The sequence below is a fragment of the Conger conger genome, chromosome 14 (assembly GCF_963514075.1).
Source record: "Conger conger chromosome 14, fConCon1.1, whole genome shotgun sequence".
NCBI classification, from domain to species: domain Eukaryota; kingdom Metazoa; phylum Chordata; class Actinopteri; order Anguilliformes; family Congridae; genus Conger; species Conger conger.
The window spans coordinates 17,803,511-17,819,036 of NC_083773.1; the positions used below are offsets into that span (position 1 = coordinate 17,803,511).

At 39.6% G+C, this 15,526-nt stretch overlaps 1 protein-coding gene across 1 annotated transcript in view; it reads right to left on the bottom strand.

Moving 5' to 3' along the window:
* LOC133109692 (metabotropic glutamate receptor 4-like) overlaps positions 1 to 15,526 on the bottom strand; it is a 165,054-nt gene that overhangs the window by 98,957 nt on the left and 50,571 nt on the right. Inside the window, exon 2 of the mRNA XM_061219175.1 lies at positions 1,887 to 2,103. Within this exon, the coding sequence (XP_061075159.1) occupies positions 1,887 to 2,103 (217 nt within the window). The remainder of the gene's footprint in view (positions 1 to 1,886; positions 2,104 to 15,526) is intronic.

Sequence of the window (15,526 nt, forward strand, 5' to 3'; positions counted from 1 at the left end):
TACATACAGAACACTGCCTCCCTCTCCAGTAAAAGCTTGGAGCTTTGTTGTGTTCCCGGTCTCAGGTTCCCAGATGAAGTGACAAAACACCATTATAAGCCAGCGGACAGTGTCGTTTCTTTAATTACTGTGGAACAAGCGAGGGCTGTAGCTGCCCATTGTATGTGGGTCACAGCATTCGTCCCAAGCCTTAGAGCACATTCCCTGTTCTCAGTGTTTGTTGGTAATTTAAAAAGCACCGGGTTTTGTGGAATGGTGTCTTAAAGTGAGGCCTGGTGACAGTGTTTTGCCAGACCTTCACACACATGGCCCTTTGAGACAAAGATCTGCAATCGTTGATGTGTCCATCCAAAAGGAGCTGGTGCCTTTTAACCTGCTGCATTGTCAGCCAAGGAAAAGTGGCATTGTTCCAAGGGGGAAAAAACTCCATAAACTTATATATATAGAAAAGTAAGCACCCTCTCAGAAATAAAGTGACAGTGGAAGTACATTTCTGTTCTTCAAGGATCAAATTTACCAAAAGTAGAGTTTCCTGAGAGTGGAGTAATTTAGCAAATATAGGACTGTAGCTTTCACAATGGAAATCACAAACTGAAATCAAAATGGAAGCTGTTGTACTCCATCAGCATTGCGGACGGGACAAACGTAATGTAATCGCAACCAACACTGATTGTCACATTTTCTTTCGGCTTCATTTCCGAAGATTGTGAAAAGTATGTTGTGTTTTCCCTGCGATGGGATTCCTGTGTGGAAGAAAGCTTTGTGTACAACCAGAGATTGGAATTCAGGTGAAGAGTCTGATTAACAGACAGCAAAAGGCTCTCTCGGGCAAGGCCACTGTAATCACCACTGGCAGTGTTTTTAGGGCTCCGGTCGGTGCGGCAACACCATTAAAGTGGCGTTTTTTTTATAGTGTGTCGCAGTGCCAGGCTGGGGACAGTTGGGACAGTAAGCCAGCTTGGTCTCTACACAACTTCCTGACTATTTAGAATCCATTTCTATCCTCCAACAAGCCTGCGCATTTCAACAAAAGGTAAACAGCGACAGCAAAAATGTATAATTCAAAGATCTGTCTCTGTGTGAGTGTTTACGTAAAGCTCTTCTCCTGCAGACTCCCAGTGAGTCCAGTTTTACATCTCAGGGAACAGTGAGGCTCCACACAAGAGGTAATTCCCGAAGTCAAGCCAAGCCAGGTAAAAACCCATCCACAATCATATCAAACCGCTCCTTCAAAATGGAACTGTGGTATACTGTAATATTTTATGGTGACAATGTGGTTTGATGGTGTACTACACGAAATGTTTGGGTCATAACCCACATTTTCCAGTTCCATTCTCTGGTTGGGCACTGATTATGTGCCATAATATATTCAAAAATGTCCATTCATAAATTTTACATTAAAATAAAATCTTAATATCATTACTATATGTATATAGCTGATCCCAGCATCACTTTCTGCAAACAAAAATGAATTAACCTACAACATTAATAATAATGATAAAAAGTCACCCCAATGCATTTCACTGGAGCAGCTTGAGGCTCCTGTAGCTTCTCCACTAATAAGAAAACAGTCTGCTTGAGACGACAAGTGATTAGCGACCAGATCAACACAATTAATTCATTCTCACAGAAACAGACAACAGAATGCATTCACACAGACCTCTCTACCCAGCCATTCTGCTGAAACTCTGCATGCGCCTCTACTCTCTCCTGCTGAAAAAACAGCTCAAGCTAGGTTTTGAAACAGCTGGAAGCTGGTTGACCAAGTCAGACCAGCTCCATGCTCAACATGGTTTGACCAACTGAAGCTAGGTTTTGAAACTGCTGGTAGCTGGTCATTTTGAGCTGGTCATAGCTTGGTCCAGACACGGCGGGGGGAGACTCACCCTCCTCGCGGGACCTCTGGATGAAGGCGTCCACCCCACTCTCTCCGTAGTTGCCCTCTGAGGCTACCGTGGAGACATAGTTCCAGCCCAGTGCTTTGACGATGTCCAGCATGGCCTGGGCCTGGTAGGTGTCCGGCGGGACCACGCGGGAGAAGAAATCGTAGCGGCTGTTATCACTCAGCTCCGGGGCCGTGGAGGCGTAGCTCACCTGGGGGATCTTAGGGGAAGGAAAGAGAGCAAGAGAGAGAGGGGGAAAGAGAGAGTCTTTGGATTTTTGTATTATGATGAGCTACAGTTTATCTCAGCTCAGCACCTTGTTCCAGGGTGTGCATATCGGTTATTTATATATTGGCTGTGTCATGTGCCACAAATTGAATTCAAATCAATTTTGTTTGTATAGCGCTTACACAAACCCTTAACAGAGTAGCACGAGGGCAAACATCAGGCCTGAATCTGAAAAATAGCAAGCACATGAGGTAAGCAACTCCCTAGGTGGGAGAAAAACCCTCTGCCCAATGGGAACAAATCTCAGGAGGAACCCCGGCTATAGAAGAGAGAGCCCATCCTTCACTGGCCGGCAAGGTGTAATGGTAGATGGATACCAGAAATGTAAGAAACCCATTATAACAAATCAGTTGGGTTGGACAGGTTACAGTTGCTGTAGGTAATTCATTAACTGGGAAAGTCCAAACGAGACAACAGTTTAAGCAGACATGGTGTAGCTCCAGGATGGGGGTATGAACCATGGTACAAATGCCAATGTATGTACAGGTAGGGAATAAATACAGTGAATCAGTACAGTATACCAGTATATCAGTATAGTACTGAATATCCAGAATCCATAATAAACATTAATTGTTTGTAATGCATATACAATATAAAACAATATGACTGCTTAGGGCCTGATTTACTAAGACCTTTAGCTTGTGCAAAACCCATTAGCCCCCACTAAACCAGTAAGATGATCAATGATTGGTCATGGTATTTGTTTTACACAAATCATGTCACGTTTCATGCTTGTCATGTCATGTTTTATGTTTAGTCATTGTCTTAGTTACGTCATTGTCATGTCATGTTTCATGTTTAGTTCTTGCTACCATTTATTTCTTAGTCTTGCCATGTCATGTTATATAGTTTATTGTCTTAATTTCGCAAACTTGTTAAGTCACAATTTATGTTTCATGTTATGTTGTATTGTTCATTGATTCGCATACACTTTTTTGTGTCTTTCTGCAAATCTTGCATTCCTGCTTTCTCTCTCTCCCTTTCTGTCACTCACACCCTAATTGTTTCAATTTCCCTTGTCTTCTTACTAATCTAACGCTCGATCAGGATTGGGTAATACTAACATTCTAACCATGTGTTCATGTTACCTTACGTTTCTTGTGCATATCATTTTCTAATTTACTAACGCTAGGGCAGGATAGGTTTATTACTATTACTAACCATTGTTTCTGAGTCGTGCATTTTGGGTCCAAACCGCCCACGCACCCGTCTCAAATCATCGGTTGTGTTATTATTTTGTGCTAAAATGTTTTGCATTTGCTGAAGGTCCATGTGCATCATTATTTTAGAATTCATTCATAAGTTTCAGTCATGGTCAAGAACATACTTAGAAGATTATGTTAAATGCAATTCAATAATTCTACTTTTTATAATCTCTTATAATGTTTTCATAGCACATGGTGTTCAGATTTCAGATTTAGGCTTAAATGTTAAGTCTGTTGATTTGGCCCAGTGGTTGAATCTAATGAGGTTAAAATTCATACAGCAGATTGGTAGAGCATTGGATTGTAATGGGTGAGCATGTGTGAGTGCATGTAGTATGTGTAAATGTGTGAGTCTGTGTGTGTGTGTGTGTGTGTGAGAGAGAGAGAGAGAGAGAGAGAGAGAGAGAGAGAGAGAGAGAGAGAGAGAGAGAGAAAGAGAGTGAGAGAACAAGAGAGCAAAAGAGTGAGAGAGAGATATCATGCTTCATGCTATTCTGGGTCATCAGGAAATAGTTGTATTTCTGTATTGGAAAAGTTAATCAGAACTGTATGCCACAGAACTGACTGAATTGCTTTTCCAGCTCTGGAGACGGATCGCAGTTAATAATTCATTTCACTTCCCTCCTGCATGTGTTATTTACGATTTAATGCAGGCAATGGACCACCAGGTGCAGCCATAATAACCGTACTGAGATGTAAAATGCCTACGGAAATCCAGTCCTGTAATATTATGAGAACACTAGTTTTAACCTCATTTTGGTTAAAGTGGAACAGGTACTGAGGAAATGAACGCAAATGGGTAGCATTTGCCACACCTTCACCAGTTTAACAAGCATTCATGAGCACTAACAAATGTTCTGTTCTTGTCATGTCAGCTGAACTGGAATGGATCCTCGACAGTGTACTCTAGTTATTATTTAATGCCACTTTTTTTAATCAGGCCTCCACATTTATGCTTACTCATGAATAACATTGCATATTGATTACAGAGGTATTTACATACTGTATTGCGGCAAAGTGACACGTTTTTCTTTTTTTAATCTAGTGATGTACATGTCCGTGTTAATACAGCATATATGCCATGTTTATATACACAAACTCCATTTTCTGATATTATGATCTAGAAATCAAGCAGGCAGGTAGTCATAGCAATACCCCATATGATTTGATGAAGTTGGTTGTTGTTGTTGGTTGCTGGTGTTGTTGTTTGTTATAGCGTTATAACGCTATAAATTACCAATTTTCCTATAAAAGGAGATGTGGTTTGTAATGGATGATGTTGAAAGGTAGCGGTAACTCTGGATGTGTGAAGTATAGCAGTGAGTGTGGGGCTGACCCCACTCAGTGGAGGTTATTCCCCTTGATTTATGCTCTGCCTCTGAAGCACAGTGAGCATCTCCTCCCCATCACAGGGCAGAACAGAGCACTACGGGTAGTACAAGCTCACAGGAATGAAAATGACATACTCTGAAGCGTATGCTATGAAAGAGAGAGCCAGGAAACAGTGTGCTATCAACCGAAATCACACTTGATGTACGTGTTACTTCTACGTTATGTCTTGCCAATCAGAATTGCCAGTCTCTATGGTACAACACAGCTGCTCAGATGAGGTATGAGAGAATCAGGCCATTAGTATACTGCTAAAAATCTTCAGAGCTGCACAGTTCAGATTCTCAGTCTATTTCTATACTACTAAAATTCACAATGACATGGGGGGTGCTGGAGGATATCCCAGCATGCATTTGGCGAGAGGCAGGAATACACCCTGGACAGGCCGTTAATGGGTGTTGAAAATCATATGCATAACTGAATAAAACTGTCAGATCACATAATTGATTTGGGCGGCCCTTTGGGAAGATGTACATATTTAATGGCATTCATATTTCTTCCTTCACGTTTTTCATTTTGAATCTGATTGAACTCGAGAGCATCTGAAACCTCTACAGACAGATCTTTTATGTCCAAACACCCTAGGTGACTATGATTGATGAATATATGTTCCTGTATGTTTGTATGCATGCGTGTATGCATGTATGTGTAATATGATACTTCACCGTGCCTCATTTTTTAATTAGATCTGATTTTTTTCCTAGAAACCTGGCTCCTCTAAAGCCTTACTAAATGAACAATTCAATATGGCTCATTCATTTTAAAATAACCATCAAAAATAAAACCTGACCATTGGCAATGATTTAAACAATTGTTTAGTGTTTAATTACGGACCTATAAAGCAATATTAGACCTGTTCAGTGTGTTCATAAACTAGAACCCATATGCGGCTACAGTTAGTGATGGGACATACATGGCCCCTGGCAATATTAAATTGAAATATAATTTCATAAATTTCATCTCAGATTATTCCGATGGAAAAGAGCATTATTTTATTAATATGGTAATCCTATTTTGACTCATATAGCCATCATTTATTTAGACTTGAGAAATGATATTCTAATCGTACCACTGGAGTAGCAACAAATCTTTACAAATTATCCTTGTTTGAAAGTAATCCCTCTTTAAAAACAGGGGATTACTAATTGAGTAAAATAATTTCAGTGCCATTCAAATGTCCTCCTTATTAGGGGCCCTTATTCAGGAGTCAGGTGAATGTAGGATCGAATCAAGCAATTTCTCCACACTCAAATGTAAAGAATAAGGAATAACAAAATAATAACACTCATTTGCATTTGGCAGATCAAGTTCCAATTCTCAAGAATTCCCAATTCCCAATTCGTCAGAGTTGAAAAAAACCAAAATGGAACTTAAGCAAAGGGGAAAATCACCTCAGGAAAAAAAAATAATAAAATGAAAACAAGAAAAGCTTCCCCTTGCAGGTCATGGCTTTTCGTGCCCGCACCACGCAGAAACTCCAATGTCGTGTTTGATATTAAAAGCACAGGTTTCTCTGGGAGTGACCCGTCTGATCTTTTGAAGGACACGTATGCATACATTTGCATATTTGCTCTTTTTCTGTCTTCTACATAAAATATTAACAAAATATAACACCCAATATTGGGAATTTGCTACATAAATCAATTGCTTTGTTCCAAAAACATTGCATAAATGAATAATGATTATATACTTTGATCCGCTATATTGTGTAATTGTATTTATGTATTACTCTTTTCCTTTGTGTACATTTTATTAATCATATTAAACAGTGGATATTGTGATTCTGTTTCTTGTATTTTCAGACTTAATAAACAGTAAGGCAGTTATTTATGAGAATAAACTTGTCTAGGTTATTTAGTCACATTTGCAAGGCAATTTAAATGTTTCACTCCAATAATCTCATGGTGTTTAAATTATTAGCAGATAAATATTTGGTGGAGCTAGTAACTGTTGTCATGAGTGGCCTATTTTCATGAATGGGCTCTATCTATTACAGCAAACTAATTAAAGGTATTGGTATTTTTCTCATAAATTCTGGTAAATTGTTCACGTAAATTCCTGGGTGGCGTGTGCTTAGAGGAAACTCCTGGCCCACTGCTGGGACAGAGTTATGTATTATATTAACAACTAACATAACTACAAGCAAAACAGTGAATAAAACCCACCAGGCTGTGTTAAAAGAGCTCTGATCAATGCACTTTGGTCAGTCACCGGTATACAAGACTACTAAAAGCCCAGTATTTTCAATCATTTTACGAACACGTTCTTTGTGGATAAAGCAGCTTTCATCCCATTGCCTCCAGAGAAATAGACCTTGTCCCAACATCAGAAATATAAAGAGGTGTCAGCAGTGGTTGGGTGAAACAAGATGTCCGCTCTCAGCTTTGATAAACACACTTGAACACGTTTAACAGCTCATCTGGAAGTGTCCTGCAGGCATGCATACATCATTACTGCACTTTGGATGCGTTAAATATGTGTGCGTGTGTGTGTGTGTGTGTGTGTGTGTGTGTGTGTGTGTACATTTGCAAGAGTGTGTGTGCTGTGTGCATATGTGTGTGCTTTGCTGAAAAGTCCAGCTCAAACAAGCCTAAACTGGTCAAACTGGTTTATTCTGTGTTCACCAGCTGAACATCAACTAGTCAACCTAGTCCAAACTGTATGGCCCCCAGTTTACTTGGCCAGTTTAACCAGCTTTGACCAGCCAGACAGACAGAACAGATATGAACAGACTTTATACAACAGATAGGTCCGATTCATTGTCTCCACTGGTCAGTTTGAGTTCCAGCCGTGCCAATATCCATGATATATGTACGGCTAAATGGAATGCTCACACATCTTTTAAAATGACTCCGCGTCTGTAGATCACTGTTACCTACTTTGTAATTGAAATAAACGTAACTTAATGTTATCATTATCTTGCCACTAGTAGCCTACCAAAGTAAAGTACAATAAAATGAGTTTAAAGTGTCCTTTTTGATTTGTAAATTTAGGCAACATCCTCACATCAAAATACCAGCAAGACCACCAAACCCTGGTGGTGTGTGTGTCAGTGTTGTCTTGGGTGTATCAGTGTCGCCTGGTGTAACGTAAACTAGCAAGCTAGCTAACTTTAATGCAGTGAGGATACATTATTGCAATAGCATTGCTTAGCTAAGGTTAGTGCAGTGGGGATACATTTTTCCTACCAACGTTAGCTAATGTTAATACCGTTGCTTCGATAGTGGAGTGGGGATACATTATCGCTAGCTAATATTCACAATACCGTTGCTTAGTACTGTTCAGTGGAAGAGTACATTCACCCTAAACATAGTTTCATTAAAAATATATTAATTTAAAGTTTTCTTTAGTGAAATTTTGAAAGATAAAGAAATCTGGTAACCGTTGTATAAAAGCATTATGGAACTCGAACCTGCGGTATATCGTGGATATTGGCACAGCGAGGGAGTGTAGCGGCACTCCGCGTCACTGTGCCAATATCCACAATATACCACAGGCTGTTGTTCCATAACGCTTAATTAAACCATCTTAGAATCCCAGCTGGTCTCAGCTGGATGCTTCAGCAGGGCGTGTATGCATGTGTGTGCTTACAGTTTTTTGCCAAAAAACAGAATTCCATTCACCTCAATCACACTCTGGTGTCATACAATATTCATTTGAAACGCGGAATTTTCTGCAGTGCATTACAGTTATGACTGAAGAGAAAAATGTGGCCCTTTCGGCATTCGCACTGCCTGAGAAACGGTACGCTCACAGTGTATGCTTAAGTGGGGACCCACACGTTCCTATAAGGGGGGAAGGAAACACTGCAAAGCCTTTTTAAAGGGACAGTTGGGATTTTGAAGTGATGATGTTGTCAATCGATAGAGAACACTTTCACGTCAGGACCAGGCCTTGCATCATACCAGACATGTTGCTCCTACGGTTGCCAGGTTTATAAATAAATCCCAGCCCAAAAGGCATTGAAAACCAGCAAAAAAAAGTGGACAAAGGTAGCCCAAAGCAGATGGTAGCCCGGGGGGAGAGGGAGAAGGAACAATTAAGCAAGTACCATATCCTATCACATAAAACATGCTGCTCTTAGCTGTGCTGTCGGCCTGACAGTCCAAGAGAGCTTGCCTGTTCACAGCCAACTATTTGTTAAATAATAGCCCTCCCCAAAAAAACACAACCCACAGCAAGTGAGTTTCTACCTACAGCTAAGTGTAAAAAATATCCCAATTTGTGAGAAAATTGCAAACGTGGCAACCCTGGTAGCTCTTGCAAGTGAGCCCCATGTTATAATGGAAGTGAATGGGTACAACCTTCACACAGCTTCAATACCTCTTAAACACACTCCACAGTACAGCTACAGTACAGCAGTCTATAATCACGAGTAACCCATGATTTAATAATTCTGGATTCGTCTCAATCTTTTATCATATGGTCAAGTAGGCTATCACTCTGCAGCATACAGAAAATTCAGTAAATTCTACAGAGAATTATGGCAAATAGGCTGGACTGATGTAGAAATGTTCTCTAACAATCAGCAACATCATTGGGAAAAAGACTAGATGTTAAAAATTCAAAAGTGTCCCTTCAAGGCCCTAAATAACTTTTTTAACTAATTGACACATTTTATTTATGCATCTATTTTTTGGTTACTGAAACATGAATTATGTTTCACAGGGATCTTTTTGTCGTCAATTTCCATGGTTACAAGTGAAATGAGGGAATTCATGAAGACTACATATTATTTGTTTTTAAGAAACATTAAAATCAAACTTTGGAATATAAGTTTTCAAAAAATGCCACAAAATACTAAATTCCTTTAAACCACTTAAGTGAAAAGTATTATAATTAATACCACAGGGACCCCAAATTAAAATGCCAAAGCTGCAGTCTTTAACTCTGTGGTGCTTTTTTCATTTAAGCTTTACAGATTGTTTATTATCATTATATTAAAGTGAGCTTTCCATTATTAGACCTACAAATTGCGACTTGAGCATTTAATGGACATCAGAGGGTACAATAATAAAGACATTTAAACAAACTCCACTCACAGACAGATACATAGACACACACACACAGAGACACACACACACACGCGCACACACACACACACACACACACACAGACACACTCACACTTACACTTACACTTACACTTACACTTACACTCAAACAGACACACACATGCTCACATCCTCCCCTTTCCAGTACCTTCCATGTGATCTCCTGTTTGACTTTCTCTGATTCTCTGCAGGTTTTTTTTTTTTTTTTAATCAGCCCACAAGTGAGCATATCATTCAGGATAAACACCTATTTCCGAAAACAAATGACCCACTTCCATATCCCCATTCTGTTCCATGGCAGTGGTTGTGAGCTCCTAAAACCCAGGGGATCTGGGGGATTCTCACCCCTCCAGGTTGAGCTAACTGGAGCATTGAGCTGCTCACTCCCCAGCTAAGAGAAACACTGCTGTGTTATAACTGTGCCAGACTACAGTCACAGCCACTACGAGAAACTGACACCACAGAAAGAAATAAGGCTATAATATTTACACTTCACATTTATAATATGCACTGGCATGAACTAATGTAGTTGTTGACTTGAATTCATGATTTAGTCTGGTGCAGTGGTCACCAACCCTGGTCCTGGAGAGTAACTGGGTATGCTGGGTTTTGTTTTCACCTGAAAATCAGCACCCTGTTGAGACCCAGGTAACCTGTGAGGTGAGTTAACGGTGTAATCAACTGCTCTAATTGATTAATTAAGTGCAGAGTAACAACAAAGTCCCTGTAGCCCTCCAGGACCAGGGTTGAAGACTGGTCTAGTGGTTAAGTTACATTACTGGGACCTTACATTACTGAGGTTCAACTTTGGTGTAGCCATGATAAGCCATGATAAAATCCACACAGCTGTTTGGCCCTTGACCACACCCTGAACCCCTCATTCCTCCAGGGAGGACTGCCCCCTGCTTAATTGACTGCAAGTCCCTTGGGATAAAATCATGAGCTACATTTATTTTATTTTATTAATTAAATTAAGATGTACAATTACATTAACAAAGAGGTGCAGATGAACGAATCAGTAGTCACATTAGTTAATGCAACATTATTGAAAAGTGTTAGTGTATCTGTCACATAATGTATCTGATAAGCCGTTGGCAGGCTGCTTTAATTAGAACTGTTAATATGTTTAATTAAAATAAAAAGTATTTGTATCACGTATTTCACAAACAGTTGTCATGACACACTTCACAGAAAACTCTGGCATAAGCCCCCACAAAAGCAAGCCTAGGGCAACAGGGAACAAGGGAAATCTTTTTACCACAAACTGTGTTGAAGGTAGCACAAAATGTGTCATCCTTAGCAACACATATGTTCTGATGTGCAGCTTACATTATCTGTACACAATCCATATACAGAGCTGAATATTTACAGAAACAGCTCAGGTTAAGTACTGTGCTCATGGTTAAATACTATATAATGGCTGTGTCCCACTGGGGAATTGAACCTGCAACCTTTGTGTTACAGCCCCATTTCCCTTACCATTAGTGTACAACATCCCACCTGACACCTAGGTACTGTATCATTTATGAATAATTTGTTATTTAGCTGATGCTTTTATCCCCCCTGGAGCAATGGGGGGTTAAGGGCCTTGCCCAAGGGTATCTTATAGTGGCTACACCGGGGCTTGAACCACCAACCTTCCTGGTCCCAATCATGCACCTTATCCACTAGGCTACAGTCTGCTCATACTGCACTATAAGTGTGGAGAGCACAAATGGTGTTTCAGTGGATGTCGGATAGATTTAATGAGTATATATACACCCATATTGAGTGTAAAATCCAGGGTCAATTGCAGTGTGCTTAGCTTAGAGTCTAAACCTCAGGTATTAACGTCTAGACCACATAACTACATTAGAGCAGGAACGGCTATCAAAGTCTGAAGTATACTGCAGCTGTTCCAGTTGTAATGCATGTGTGTGGTCTAGGGGGTTTAAGCTCCGGCTAAGCACTCTGCAGTTGATAACCTCCATGTGCATTTATAAAGCTGGATCTTTTATTTTTTTATTGAAGCATTTATGTTTAGTGGACCAAGAAAGGGAGCAGCACTACCTTACCTAGACATGTGGTAGCAGCAACAGCAGCAGCAACAGCAACAAAAGCAGCAACACCAACAACAAGAGAAACTACAGCAATAGGAGCAACAACAGCTGGAGCAACAACAGCAACTGCAAGAGCAACAACAACTACAACAGTAACAGCAACAAGAGCAACAAAACAGCAGCAATAACAACATCACCAACAACAGCAACAACAACAACATCAGCAATAACAGCAGCAACAATTGAGGGGTGAGTGGGTGATGAGAGTAAGAGCTAGCTGGGATTTAGGGAACCCCCCTACCCTCTGTGTATGTGCTATGGGATGATTTTGAATGCCATGGATTATGGATTGGATTATGAAGGCAGTGTGTTATGTATGTATTTTGATAGGTTGTTGATTGAATTGGACGTTGAACAGTAAAGTCATGCATAACTGTATCTCCGTGGTTCAAGTCATCTTTATTACTGTTAAATGAAAGGACACAACACAGTGAGTCAGGACCTCAGATGTAGGCTCTTATCTGTAAAATGGCTGACACTGTTCCAGATAAAGTGAAGTGAAAACAGTTTTGCTAGTGCTGTGCATGTGTGCCACATAACCTGTCAATCAGATTAGATTCGATTAATGAATGCAAGGAAATTACAATTTGAACAGTAAAGTCATGCATAACTGTATCTCCGTGGTTCAAGTCATCTTTATTACTGTTAAATGAAAGGACACAACACAGTGAGTCAGGACCTCAGATGTAGGCTCTTATCTGTAAAATGGCTGACACTGTTCCAGATAAAGTGAAGTGAAAACAGTTTTGCTAGTGCTGTGCATGTGTGCCACATAACCTGTCAATCAGATTAGATTAGATTAATGAATGCAAGGAAATTACAATTTTGCCAAAGAACTCCAAGCAGCAGATTTGGTGTCTGAGGTTCGTGTTATGATGTAATCCCAGATTGGGATAACGTAACACAATGTAACACAACGTAATGACGAATCGGCCATTCCGCCCAGCAACGCTCACCTTTTTCAACCACTAAAGATAGTATCTAGCAAGCCTGGTCTGAAATCACCTAATTTCAGCCTCCACAACATGACCTGGAGTTATTCCACACAGTGACCACACTCTGTCTAAAAAAAATACTTCCTAATGCCCCAATGCAGAATTAATCCTTTGCTAATCTCATAGGATGGATTGGCATGCCTTTACTTAATGTGCCAATAAACAACAAATGTTAATGGGGCAGCCTGTAGCCTAGTGGCTAAGGTACATGACTGGGTTGGACAAAAGCGTCAGCCAAATAACAAATTATTATTACAGTAATGACCTTTTTCTCAGGGATGAATGAAAGACAGAAGCTAAATTATATAATATTTAACAGGCACCTGGTGGAATTCACCAAAAAGTTTACTACCAAGTTTATTTATTTATTTATTTATTTATTTATCTTTCTGTGAGCAATGGTTTATTTGGCCAAACCTGCTTGACATCACGTCTTAAAAGCCAAGCAATAAAGGCAGGGGAAATCCAGTCAAACCTTCCCTCAGAACCTCTGTAAACAGCACAGGATAAGCATCAGACTGCTCTTCAGGACTGAGGGCAGGAACTCATATATCAGGAGGCAAAAAGTCCAAACTTCAGACTCTATAGTTCCTGGAACTGCAATTGATTACACCTCAGAGACTCCAGTTTCACCAGACTTCAGTGTGAAATAATTTCAAGCAGGACCTATTAAGAACGTGTCATTAATTTATCCTTTGTTTTTTGGTTTAGTGTTTCATTAAACCCATCTGTAGGTTTGTTTAATCATAATGTGCGAAACCCAGTGGGTTGGGCCATGCTATATTCATCAATAATTTACAGAATTAATCATAAACTGAATAAAACTGAATGTTGGAGCAGCACAGCAAAACCAGGATGAGAAAAAATTGCCTGATGTTGTCTGTTTTTTAATGAGATTATTCAGTATCTACATATCTATCCATCTATTTATATGTCTGTCTGTCGATTTATCTATCTACTGTGTGTGTGCGTGTGTGTGCGTGAGCGTGCATGCATGCATGTGCATTTTCACTGTTGCTTGAATATTGTACAGTATTAAAAAATCTGTTTTACAGATTCTCTCAATCGCTTTGGCCCATTTCCTGCAATATATTTCATGTTCTCATAACTATAGGTGCATTTGCCAAAACATTTTATCCATACAGCACAACATTAAGCTTCACCTCCAAAAGCGTGTACCTCACTTTAACTCATGTTTCAAAATAATTGTTTCAATGAATTAGTCACTATGTCAAAATGAAAATTGAAATGAAGACAGTCAAAACGAGTGGATGTTATTACAACAGTGCCCCTCGGAAGAACGTTCGTTACAGTGTCTTCAAATAAGGCAATATTTCATACAGAAATATGTAAAAGATCACTTGCAAGAGGACAAAAATCTTACTTGTCTATAACATCTAACAATCAATGTTATTGCTACCGTGACACAGTGCAATGCAGTAAGCAGAAAACACAACAAAAAAGTTACATTGCACTGTATAGTTGAAATATAACAATACAACAAAATCAAAACGTGGTTACCAAATAACTATAAGGCAAAAGTAAAGTGCTCTAATATGGATTTACACATAGTTTACTTCACGGGATATCCTGCCGCTCCTGTGTATCTGGTCACACACACTCATATATGTTGCCTCACAGAGAAGGCCCATGGAAGGCATCTTCATGCATGCCTCATCCAAACCCTACAGGCTACTGCAGTGATGTTCTCATATACAGCGTTACAATGGTTGAATGGACCATTTTGCATATGATCACATACACAAAGTGTAGCTGCACATATGTGTTTGAGAGAAAACCTATTCAACAGAAAACAACGTAATCTAATTTGATCAGCAAGGCTTATGAGATTGATAAGTGGGCCAATAGTAGACAATTATACATACTCATTTGCATGAATGTGCTTCACATTTGCAATTTGCAGAAAGCAATGAGAAATGGTGTACAGCTGTGAAGAAGTGATGTTATGGTGTGGAGGTTTTCACATATTGTTTTGCAAACGTTAATTGTCTTTCAACAATTAGGCCAAAGTGACTGAGAAAACGGTAAAAACATCACCTCTTGTAAAAGTGACAATAATAAACTATTTGCCACTACTGAGAGGGGTTTCACCCTCTCAACAGATCAGAAGTGGGATATTATCACCACAAGCTCCTGTGCCAAAGATTTCTAAGACAGATTCTGTCAATAATGCCTTTGCCTCTTTGAAAGTATCCGAAGGACTGGTTCACAACCCATGAGATCTATTCATGTACAGCTTGATTATTTGTGTGTCTGACAAGATAGATTAATCGGGGGGGAAATTATTATTAAACCATGAAAGAATGGATTAATTTGCTGGGCATAGACCTGCCTAGGAGAATCAGTGAGGCTCATTTACTTTTCAGTTAAAGGCGTCTTATATTTTCACTGTAGAATCAAGGGTGTAATTTATGGGGGGAATAGGGGGGGGGGGGGGGGGTTTACAACAATAAAAAACAGGCCAAATAACCGTCCAATAATATTGCATGGTGATGAGGAAAATAATTTCATATCATAGAGATGGGGATTTCCTGTTGTGATTGGACTTCCCCCTTTAAACAAAAAAAAAAAAGGTGATTTCACATCTGTGCTT